This window comes from Mesoplodon bidens, assembly GCF_964165515.1.
Source record: "Mesoplodon bidens genome assembly, chromosome: 6".
Lineage (NCBI taxonomy): Eukaryota > Metazoa > Chordata > Mammalia > Artiodactyla > Ziphiidae > Mesoplodon > Mesoplodon bidens.
In genome coordinates, this window is record NC_138162.1 from 24295813 (window position 1) to 24308242 (window position 12430).

Sequence of the window (12430 nt, forward strand, 5' to 3'; positions counted from 1 at the left end):
AGCCCTGGACAATGGCACAAGCTCCCCGCTCCCCCTTCCCTTTGCCGGCTTTCTTAGGGGAAATGTGTCAGCTTATTTGACAATTGTGAACAAAAAGAACGATCTCTCCCCCTACCCTCCCTGTCCCAACACATAGACATACATACACACCCCCCAAAACTCAATTTAAAAGGTCAACTGCTTATTTTTTTTCTATAAAGTGCTTTCATTCATTCTTAAGATAGCAAGTGTAGGCATTTATAAAATTTTGTTATTTTTATGGGAGGAAAAAACTAATTTTCAACTCTTAAAAGTGAAAAGTATAATAGCTCTCATTCTAAAAAGCATTCAACTTATATGTCACAAGCTTTTCATCTTTAAAAAATATTTTTACTATGTCATGTTACTTACAATCGTAAGCATAAATGGGTTCCAATTTGCCTCATCAGAACTCTTTGTTATTGGATAGTTTAATCACAGTTAAAGCCAAGCTAATGCTAACTCTTATCTGAGGAGCAGATTTTTTTTTTTTTTTTTTTTTTTTTGTTACGCGGGCCTCTCACTGTTGTGGCCTCTCCCCCTGCGGAGCACAGGCTCCGGACGCACAGGCTCAGCGGCCATGGCTCACGGGCCCAGCCGCTCCGCGGCATGTGGGATCCTCCCGGACCGGGGCACGAACCCGCGTCCCTTGCATCGGCAGGCGGACTCCCAACCACTGCGCCACCAGGGAAGCCCTGAGGAGCAGATTAATGATGATTAGTGGTGGGGAGGTGCCACCTGGGGGGAAGGATCATGTAAAGATCTCTGAACACTGGAGATCTGTAGTGTGGGACTTCAGACTACACCCCTACTCCCCCATGGGTCGAACAGTTCTGCCTCAGGACTCTGGGCCTTTAATCAGTTAATTTGTCCCAGATAATCAAGGGATGTCTTATATATGGGAACAGATTATCTGATATTTTTTGAAACTTTATGAACTGAATCAATGTAAAGTGTTTAGAGCTTCTGTCTTGCTTACAACCCAGGACTATTTACTAAACCTTGTTCCCAGCTCTGGTAAGTTAAGATTTAGGAATTTCAGGTACAGTTTTGATTACAGTGATTTCCAAATCTATCCCAATTTAAGAATAACCTGGGCAGCCTATTAAAAATGCAGATTCCCCTTCCTCACCCCAGGCCTCCTGAGTCAGAATCTCTGGCAGTAGAACCCCAGAATCTGTGTTTTAAGTAAACTCTCCAGGTGATCCACATGTAGCCTTGCACTGAAATTGGTAATGTCGTCAAAACTGAAGCCTTTATTTAAGCTCTTAGTTTTGAAAGTTGAAAGCTAAATGAAATGCAACACATAGGTTTCTTGATGGTTCTCTCCTCACAGCCCTGTACCTCTTATTTATAGACTAAAAGCACAGACCATCAATCATTTACCTTGTACAGTTTAAAGACAGTGATATTGGTGGAAACCAAATGTTTTTATCTCCTTTTACACTTATATGAATTAGCAACCTGCACCAAACTGGCATTTCCACATATGGAAATTTCTCTTCAGATTAATCTAAAGTTCTTATTTGCACAGCTTATCTTCATTTCAAGAATACTTACAGTAATGGCTGCCATTTGCCAACTGCCTGTTATATGCCAAATTAATGTGTTAGGCACTTCATATGTATTATTTCTTCAAGTAAATTAAAACTAAACATTATACATGAGATAATTGAGGCACAGAAAGGTTAAATAAAGAGCCCAGAGTTAACATGACTGAAAAATGGCTCAGTGGGACTCCAGCTCAGGTCTGTTTGGCCCCCAAAGCTCATGTACTTATTATGATACCTTTCTGTGTCCCTGTGATTCATGGATAATTGCTTGCCTCACTTTGGGCTTACCTGAAGGTTTCTAGAGTTCCTCCCAGAACCCCCCAATTATATACAGTGTTTGAAGCTGGCCTCTTTGTAGCTTTTTTAAAAAAATAAGTTTATTTTATTTATTTATTTTTGGCTGCATTGGGTCTTTGTTGCATGTGGGCTTTCTCTAGTTGCGGTGAGCGGGGGCTACTCTTTGTTGCAGTGAGCAGGCTTCTCACTGCGGTGGCTTCTCATGTTGCAGAGCATGGGCTTTAGGCACACGGGCCTCAGTAGCTGTGGCATGAGGGCTCAGTAGTTGTGGCTCGTGGGCTCTGGAGCACAGGCTCAGTAGTTGTGGCGCACAGGCTTAGTTGCTCCGCGGCACGTGGGATCTTCCTGGACCCGGGATCGAACCCATGTCCCCTGCATTGGCAGGTGGATTCTGAACCACTACACCACCAGGGAAGTCCCGAAATCATTCTTATTAAAGATACAGAGCTCATTACCGAGTCCAGTGGCTTCTTTTAACTCTAAATCCTAGTTGACCTCCCTGTAACATGGGATGCTTTACACTACTTGGTTTCTGCAGCACAACTCTTTTCAGGACCTCCTGCTGCCACTTACCTTCTATTCCTCAGTCTCCTTTTACTGGGTAACCTTCCTTTGCCTTATATTTTTGTGTTTCCCAGGATTCTGTCCTCACTTCACTTTTTTTCAAACATTCTCTGCTGAAGCATTCTCATTCTCTCTCATAGCTTCATAAACTACCTTTATTTTGATGACCTTCCCCCCTACCAACTCTAATCTGTATCTCCTGCTTCAACCATTCTCCTGAGCTCCAGACCTTTGGTCCAAATACTACCTGGAAGCGCCCTAAGGTATCTTGCCTGGAAGTCCCTGAATTAATGCATTCTTCATACCTGGTCCCGCTTGCTTCTCTCTTTCCATCTTCCACACATGACCTTGTCCCCAAAGTGTGGCCATTGCCTGTCTCCCCGTCACAGTGAAGGGATCTGCTAACCTTGTCCTGATTGTCCTCTGTGGCACTGTTTCCTCCTGCTTAGTGGTGGTTTTCCTTTATTAGCTCCGTGAGGCCTGTAAAAGGGTATTGAGTGAACAAATCCCATCAACTGAGCCAGTGACAAAGCAGAGAATAGTGACCTTTGGAAAAAGAAGAAGCAGTCTCTTTAAAAGCTTCTACAACAGCATAGTTTTATATTTTAGTAAATAACATTTGTACTAATTTTTCTTTTTATCAAAAAATGTTGCCCTTAATGCAGGTGTTGACCTTGTGCGGTTTTTTCTTCCTTTTTACTCCAATGCACATCTAGGTGGTACAGGGTGCTTTTAAAAGGAATCCTGACCAATGGACTGGTGTCCGTGTATGAGCTGGACTATGGCAAGCACGAATTAGTCAACACAAGAAAAGTGCGGCCCCTGGTGGACATGTTCCGAAAGCTGCCGTTTCAAGCGGTCACAGCTCAACTAGCAGGTAACTTCTGGGGAGTTTGGACTCATGACACAACAGTAGTATATATTGTCATTTTGTCCTGGGTACAGAATCATTGGCCTATTGATAATTTTTAATGATCTCTCAGGGTCATGCCCTTCCACTATATCTACTGTTTCTGTTTTTCCATATTCCTTTCTGTCTCTGGTTTCATGTATGAGTATTTTTCTAAAACTGTAATCTTCGTACAGGTACAGTATTGCATTCTGCTTTCACACTACTACTTTTTGGGTGGTTGTTTGATGGTCCTGATAACAATTCTTAATAGCTGCAAAATATTCTGTTTAATCATTGTTTCCCTATTGTTGAACATTTAGGTTGTTTACACTTTTATTGTAGTACTGAGGGAAAAAACCCACAGCTATATATATATTAGCCAAAACAAGCAAATGGAAACAATGAGACAACTTAAATAACCAACAGAAGGAGAACATTGCACGATTAATATTTCATAATTTATTGCAGGAATTATAATGCATCTACGCAATGGACTTTCACAATTATAAAACATTCCTGGGTCGTAGAATATGACCATTTTCATGGCCAAATCAGTTTCCATTTGCATCGCAACTAACAACACACAAGTGTGTGATTTCACCACACTCACGCCAGCCTATTGACTGTCATAAAATCTCAGGAGTTGAGTTAATAGGTGTAGAGTGGTACCTCTTTATGAAACTGTCTGATGAGATTTGTTTTATCTTCTGTGAAGGCAGTGCAGATATCTGTGTGCCCTCTACCAGTAGGTAACATGGGTGCCCAGCTGAAGCTCCACCCAGAGAGCTGTCGCCGTGAGCAGAGGGTGCGGAGGCCAAGAGGGCTGAGGGGTGCCGACACCTCCAGTTGTCTGGAGGTCCTGCTGTGCTGGGATAGGGCGAGTTGTGACCACATGTGCAACCCTCATTCCTCACCCCCTGCTCACCCCATACACTTAGCAGTGGCAGAACTGACTTGATCTCAGAAATGAGAGAAATTATGTATATAAATTCTTCTTATTGATAGTGTTTATTGAAGACATATATATGTAGATAGATAGGTAGAAAGAGAGAGAGAGAGAGAGAGATTGCCTTATTTTGAAGTATTTGCCAGTTTCTTTGTGTCTCCTACTAGAACTCAAAGGAAACCCCCATGGTAGACAGATATGAACCAAAAATGGCATCTTACACATGGCATGACTACCACTGATCTGCTTTGAACTCAAACTTCTAAATGGTTTCTTCAGAATTAATGGTTACATTTTTCATTTTCACTTTTTAACGTTCAGGTTTTTCTAACAACACATTTTGTTAAACATGACAATCAAACGGCCCAGTGAAGGGGTCTCCGTGAGGGAGGATCGCATGGCCCCATCATCCCCACCCCGGCTTCGTGGCCACAGTCACTGGTGCTCCCTGTGCAGGGGACTCTACAGCCGCTTCATTTCACTGAATTCGTGCCAGTGCTGGGAGGCTCCGGCTCTGTTACAGTCACTGAAGCAGCAGCTTATAGACAGTTCTAGGCTTCTCTCATGGGAAATTCTTAGTAATCAAAGAATTTAGCCCACTCACTGCACTGAAAGGTCTTTTGAATTATATGTGAAACTCCCAGACCTTCATCACTATAGGGCATAATTTATGTATCTAATCTAACATATGTGAACTTAATTTATGTTAGTTAATAATACTTCTTGAAAAATACATATTCTTGTCTCAGTTTTGTTTTAAAACCTAATTCAGAATTCTCTAACTTGAGCTCTCAAGTTTAAAAGTCATGGGGATTTAGCAATGCATGGGACTTAAAATTCATCTGGTCCAACCACTTTATTTCACAAGAAGTAAACTGAGGCCTGAGAAATCAACTGGTTTCCCCAAGATCATACCATTTGATAGAGGAAGAGCTGGGTATAGTAACTGAGTCTCCAGACTTTCAATCCAGTGCTTTTACCATGGTAATGTATATAATTTAAAATACTGTTAAGTGTATTAATTCTTCTTCTTCTTTTCTTTTTTTACTATATCTGGTTCATCAGGGAAAAAAATCTGTAAATAAGAGAAATGTCATTGATATTGATATTTCATTCTCCATCAGTCTATATCTACATATACTTTACGGAAATGGGCAGTCATTATTATAACTTCATTTTATAGCACAGCATTAAATCTCAGATGAAATTTGTGTCTGTAGGTGAAGGTTTACAGAAATAACCCCATTCAGGATAGAAAAACTATAAGCAAGACTGTTGTAAGATTGTTCAGCATCTGTTTTTCAGTTAGGCAAATCTAAGCTGGTGTGTTTAACTACTTTGGGACTATTTAAATAGTTTTCCATTATAATGGATCAAAGAAAGGCTCATTTGACCCCTCACTGATCTGCAAACTCCCTTCCTCTTAGGAGTGAAGTGCAGCCAGTGGTCTGAGGAGGCTTCAATGGTGTTTCGAAATCACGTGGAGAAGAAACCTCTGGTGGCATTGGTGCAGACAGTTATAGAAAACACTAATCCTTGGGACCGGAAAGTAGTGGTCTATTTAGTGGACACGTCACTGCCAGACACAGATATCTGGATTCATGATTTTATGTCAGAGTATCTGGTAGAGCTTTCAAAAGTCAATTAATCACTGCTTCTGAGACCTTGACAACTAATTCAGATTCTTTTAGCAATAACAAAATGTAGTAGGCTTTAAAAAAAAAAAATCTTACCTCTGCTACGTGGCTCTGACTGCTGTGCGGGATTGAAAAGAATATTGTTTGTGTTTGATGAAAGATATTTAACAAGTTTTGTTTTAACAGAGTTGACTTTTCAAAGAGAATTGCACTTGAATTATTACTATAATATTAGAATAAAAATGTTTATCAATACAAAAACTGACTATCTTATCATTTCTAGGCTTTATGATCTTAAGGTGAAGAGTTTCCCTTTCTATTCATGTTATCTTCCTTGTGGTGCTCGGTTCTTCTCCAGTTAGACTGAGAATTCCGTGACTTAACCCTACTCTGGGGTAGTGATGGGTCCCAAAGCAGGTGGTCACCACACCATGTGAAGTCTCTCCCGAGTCTTTAGCCCATCAGCGTTGCTAGTGGTACTGCTGGAGGAACAGCCCAGGCAAACCAGCACGTCCTGATCACCCCAGATCACCCCAAATCTTCAGTGGCTTATTGCCCAGAGAGTCTGGACTGAAAACGCAGGCCTTTACAGTCTCCCTGCCCAACCTCCCTGTCTACTACTCCTTGCGCCAGCCACACTGGACCTTCCCAAACCCCATGCATGTTCATCTAGGACTACTGATACTCTAAAGGAAGCCTCACTTCCCTCCAGACCACTTTTATTCTTTTCCCTCAGCCTGCAGCTCATTTTCTCCCCACCATTTTTGTTTGTCAGTATCCTCCCTGACCTCCCAGGCTGTCCATGAAGCCTGCCCTGGTGCCCCTCCTACTGCACTGTACTTTGACTATGCCCCTCGTGCTGCCCAGATCTCCCTGAGCTTCATAGCATATAACTAGTTGTCTGTGCCAGTCACCCCAACTAGATTGTGAGCTCCTTGAGGGAGGGAGGGAGGGGTCTTAGTCATCTCTCTATCCAGTCATATCCTGGTAAATGTTTGACAGCTGGTTGTGGTGGGTGTGTGGGGGTCATGCGGGGAGTGAGCCTTGATTTGTAGTGTCTGACGATTCCCATGTTGTAAATATTCCTACTGCTGTTGCATTCCAGCTAACAATGTGACCACACTGAATGTGGCGTTGGGAAAAGATGCACCCAAGCGGCTCTTGTGAGCTCTAGGATGGCGACCCCTTACTCAGTTTGACTGGAAAGCCTAAATTTTTGATTTTGAACATATACTGAATTTAAGCTAGTAGACCTCTGTGTGAAGATATGCATAAACTATTGGAAATATGGAGTGGGTTTCAGGGGAGAAGACCAGGCCAGAGATGAAAGTTTTTAGTCATTTGCTTATTTTTATTTGAGAACATCTAGGAAAAGTAAGAACGGAAAGAAAATAAAGACCAGATGTTTCAAGTTTTTCATGTAAAATGTGTTGAAATTGTCTTTCTAGCTTTTTAAAATTTATATTTAGTATTTATAATTAAAGTGATTCAAAATTCAGGAATGTTCACGCCAGTGATTTAAGTAATCATTTATGATAAAGTAAAAATATCCCGACACACAAATGTTTAAGTGAAGTAAAGTAGTGTAAATGTTTTTTTATAATGGTTTCTTTCCCTAATAACAACAACAACAACAAAAACAACAAAAATCTTCAAACTGTCCACAAATAAGAAAGAAGTGGTTTGTACTTCACTAACTTCAGGAGTGTTTCTATTACTTTTTAAAATAAAGCAATTAGTTGTGGATGTAACTGAAAAGTTAATCTGGTGCTGGGACAGTTTGACAGACAGACAGACTTGCCCCCCACCTCATACCATATTCAAAAGTCAAGTCCAGGTGGACTGAAAGCCTAAACATGAACGGCCACTGTAGGAAGATAACCCAGGAAAATACCTTTATAATCCAGGAGCAGGAAAGATGTCTTAAACTGGACGCACAAAGTGCTAACAATAAAGGAAAAGATTGATACACAGTTGACCCTTGAACACGGTGGGGGGAGGGCATTTAGGGGCACCAACCCTCCCTGCTGTGGAAGATCCCCATGTAACTTCACAGTCAGCCCTCCTATATGCAGTTCCTCCGTGTCTGTGGTTCCACATCTTCAGATTCAGCCATCCAGAGATGGTGCAGTACTGTAGTATTTTCTATTGAAGAAAATCCATCTATAAGTGGACTTGCACTGTTCAAACCTGTGTTGTTCCAGGGTCAACTGTACTAGACAAGATTAAAATGAAGAACACCTGTTCATCAAAGACGTTATTATGAAGGTGAAAAGGCAATATATATATATATATATACAGAGAGAAAATAATAGATTACATATATTCAATAAACAAAAGAGTATCCAGAAGCAAAATGGGCAATACGTTTGGACAAACACTTTACAGAAGAGGAAATCCAACTGGCCAGTCAACATGAAAAGGTGCTCAACCCATTAGGACGCAGGGAAATGCAAATTCAAAACTCACTGAGATACCACTCATATGCCAGAATGGTGAAAATGTTTCCATTTTTGTTAATTCCAAGTGTGTTGAAGATGTGTGCGCTTGTGCAGGAGGATACTGGTGAAGAATGTTCACAGCAGCACTATTTGTAATAGCTAAAACCCAGAAACAACCTACATGTCCATTAATAGTAAAATGTATGTTTCTAAAAACTGTGATATATTCATGCAATGGAAACCTCTACAGCAGTGAGAGTAAACAAACTACAGTCACGTGAAGCAACACGGATTAATCTCACAACATAGAGTTTCGCAAATGAAAATGAACTATGGAGGAAAGAGGCAAGCAAGGAAGTGATTACCGAAAGAGTCAAGAAAGTGGTCAACTTCAGGAGTTGTGACGACCCGGAAGGGCACAGGTTGGCTTCTGGGCTGCTGGCAGTGTTGTTTCTTAACTTGGTGGTTGCAGCAGGTGTTCTCACGATAAAAATTCTTAAACCTGCACAGTTATGTTGTATGGCCTTTTCTTAAATGTTTGATTCCACAACAAAAGGGTTTAAAATTTTTAATCTGAAATATTAAATCATTGCATTATTTTAAAATATACTGCACATGCCCCTTGAGAGGAATATTCTCATATAGCCATGAGGGTTTTGTAATGTAGGAGTACATTTGCATGGAAACAAGATTTTTAAAAAGGTGTTTCTCATTAGTAATCTGTACACCAATATTAAAAAGTTTATATTAATAGGGTCTATCCCACCAGAAACTATCTTATAATAATCCAAAGACACCTTATTTTCTGTCCACACATATTCCTTTTTATGAGCCATTTTTAAAATTAAAACACTTAAAGTTTCTGTTTGGGTTTAAGTGGTTTGTTCTGGAAAACATATTAGCCTTTTAAGAAAGTGGGGCTTTGCATAGCACAGGGAGATCAGCTCGGTGCTTTGTGACCGCCTGGAGGGGTGGGATAGGGAGGGTGGGAGGGAGACGCAAAAGGGAGGGAATATGGGAACATATGTATATGTATAACTGATTAAATTTGTTATAAAGAAAAAAAAATCCAAAAAAAATATAAAAAAATAGCAAAAAAAAAAAAAGAAAGTGGGGCTTTTGGAAACAAAAGCAAAAATAAACAAATGGAAAAAAATAAACAAATGGTACTACATCAAACTAAAAAGATTTGCACAGTGAAGGAAACTTATCAACAAAACAAAAAGGCCACATACAGAATGGGAGAAGATATTTGCAAATGATACATCCAGTTAGGCGTTAATATCCAAAATATACAAAGAACTCATACAACTCAACATTTAAAAAAAAATGATTTAAAAAAGGGCAGAAGATCTGAATAGATATTTTTCCCCAAGGAAGACATACAGATGGCCAATAGGCATATGAAAAGATGCTCAACATCACTAATCAGGGAAATGCAAATCAAAACCGCAATGAGATATCACCTTACACCTGTCAGAATGGCCATCATCAAAAAGACAAGAAATAGGTGTTGGTGAGGATGTGGAGAAAAGGGAATCCTAGTACAGCGTTAGTAACAATGTAAGTTGGTGCAGCCACTATGGAAAACAGTATGGAGATTCCTCAAAAAAACTAAAAATAGAACTAACATACGATCCAGCAATTCCACTCCTGGGTATTTAGCCAAAGAAAACAAAAACAGTAATTTGAAAAGATATATGCACCCTTATGTTCACTGCAGCATTATTTATAATAGCCAAGATATGGAAGCAGCCTAAGTCAAGGGTATGAAATGTACAGTGTGGAGAATTTAGTCAATAACTATGTAATATCTTTGTATGGTAACATATTGTAACTAGACTTATGGTGATCGGTTTGAAATGTATAGAAATATCTAACCACTATGTTGTGCAAAAGGAATTAACATGTTGTAGGTTGTGTTGTAGGTCAATTATACTTCAAAAACAAGCTCATAGAAAAGATCACATTTTTGTTTGGGGGGAGGATTAGATGAAGGCAGTCAAAAAGTACAAACTTCCAGTTGTAAGATAAATAAGTGCTAGGGATAAAACGTACATGATAAATATAATTAACACTGCTGTATGTTATATATGAAAGTTTTTTAAGAGAGTAAATGCTGAGTTCTCATCACAAGAAAAATTTTTTTTCTTTAATGTTGTATCTATGTGAGATGATGGATGTTCACTAAACTTATTGTGATAATCACTTCATGATGTATGTAAATCAAATCATTGTGCTGTACACCTTAAACTTAATCAGTGCTGTATGTCAATCATATCTCAATAAAACTGGAAGAAAAAAAAGGTGGGGCTTTTGGGGTTGTTTTGGTTATTTTAAGTCGTATTTTGGATACTCTATTCTTCCAGTATAGAGGGAATGCATTTGCCTCTGTTGGAACTGCATGTTCACAAAATGATCGTGACTAAAGCTTCGGCTCAAACCGGACCTAGCTGGGCTGCTGATAAGACCGGATGGGTCTTTGCTTCAATCCAAGGAGGTAAAGGTGCAGCAACCGCTTGGCTGGCTTTGCTCCATCCAAGGACCTACCGATTCTTACATCTTAGACCACGCAGGAATAAAAATCCTCCCACCTTTTTCCAGATAACTCTACCTGGTACAAGTGGGGAAACCTAGACGCAGACAGGAGGCGACGCGCACCCACTTGGCCGCGGACCCAAGCTTGGGGCGGCCAGGGTCCCTGCCCCGCGCTTCCCCTTGTGGGCGTCTCTCCCCGGCAGGGGACTGTGCGCTGCGCCCCGGCGCCCCCGAGTGGAGGGAGAGGTAAGGAAGGCGAGCTGGGCGGGCGGGGCGGGGCGAGGCGTGGTGACAGCGCAGAGCCGGGCCCGCCCCTGGCTCCCACCCCCGGAGCCCACAGCGCCCGCCCGCTCGCGGCCGCCCGGGAGCTTTTCCAGCCCCGCGCTCCCCTCACCCGCCGGCCGCCCGCGCTCGTCCCGCCGCCGCCCGCGCCCGCACCACCCCCAGCCACAGCCCCCGCGGCTCCACTGACCGGTAAGCGTCCCACCGGCCAGGGGTCCCCCTCGCGCTCGCGGGGCTCCCTGCCCCCGCGCCGGGGCCCCAGCCATATCTGGGCAAAATATTCAGCTGTCGCCGCCGCCGCCAAGAGGGACTGAGCGTGGCTCCCTCTATAAATAGCCGCCGCCTCGTGTTGTCTCTGGGGCTGAGGAGCCCGGGTCTCGGGGTCCGGAACCGGGCGCCCGCATCCGCGCCACTCGGCGCGCGTGGCCCCGGCCAGGGCGCCCTTCCCTCTGGACCCCGGCGCCGCGTCTGTAAACGGGAGATGGACCTGGGGGCTCTCGAGGAGCAGCGCCGAGGGCGGGGGTCATGGCGGGGCCGGCGTTCCCGCTGCGCGCTTGACTCCAGCGCGCAGTGGTTAGGCGCCCCGGGCGCTCTGTTGGGTACAGGTGCGCCGAGCGCGGCACTCAGGCGCGGCTTCCCCGCCGGCTGCAGAGAGAGTGGAGGTGGGAGTGGGGACGCACTGGCGCAAGTGAACGTGATACCCGGGTTCTCTCTGCGCCTGTTTGCGGCAAGAAAACTTTCCCAAACTGCGTGGGATGACAAGGTTTAAAGCACCACCGTAACGCGCCTTTCGCGCAGAGGTGGAAAGAAGAGGGGAAGAGCCTGGAGGCAGGAGTTCCCTGGCTATCGCCAACTCACTGGGTGAACTTGACAAGCCTCCTCCCTTCCCTGGGCCTCGGTTTCCCCATTTGTAGGAGCGGGGTTTGGTTCCCGCGATAGAGCTCGTGGCCAGGGCCGTGAGAGCAGTAGGGCGCGCTCTTGACCGCCGGCGCTCCCCCCACCTGTTCACCGGCTCTGGGCCTGAGACGCTGGGGGCACAGCCGCGCATATCCGGAAGGGTTGTGGAGCCCAGAAACTTTGGCGGTCCCTCTGACTCGGATCTTATACTAAGACCCAGTAGGACCCTCGGAAAGCCTGGGCAGCACACACCCAGGAAGCGCGCACCACGGTGATTATGGGCATCTGTGCTGGGTGGCAGCCATCACCTTCGCAAAGAAGCTTGTGAGTCAAACAGCTTTAGACCCAGTGAACTGAGCAGGGCT

At 43.4% G+C, this 12430-nt stretch overlaps 2 protein-coding genes across 3 annotated transcripts in view; both read left to right on the forward strand.

The window, feature by feature from the left end:
• TDRD7 (tudor domain containing 7) overlaps nucleotides 1–6176 on the forward strand; it is a 101401-nt gene extending 95225 nt beyond the window's left edge. Inside the window, exons 16-17 of one of the 2 annotated variants that reach the window (XM_081238421.1) lie at nucleotides 3149–3309; nucleotides 5698–6175. In XM_081238421.1, the coding sequence (XP_081094547.1) occupies nucleotides 3149–3309; nucleotides 5698–5918 (382 nt within the window). In that variant the 3' untranslated portion in view covers nucleotides 5919–6175. Of the gene's footprint in view, nucleotides 1–3148; nucleotides 3310–5697 lie in introns of both variants that reach the window. The other variant, XM_081238422.1, reaches the window with a different exon arrangement.
• Nucleotides 6177–11231: 5055 nt separating this feature from the next.
• TMOD1 (tropomodulin 1) overlaps nucleotides 11232–12430 on the forward strand; it is an 81536-nt gene continuing 80337 nt past the window's right edge. Inside the window, exon 1 of the mRNA XM_081236596.1 lies at nucleotides 11232–11360. The gene's annotated coding sequence lies outside the window, so the exon portion shown is untranslated. The remainder of the gene's footprint in view (nucleotides 11361–12430) is intronic.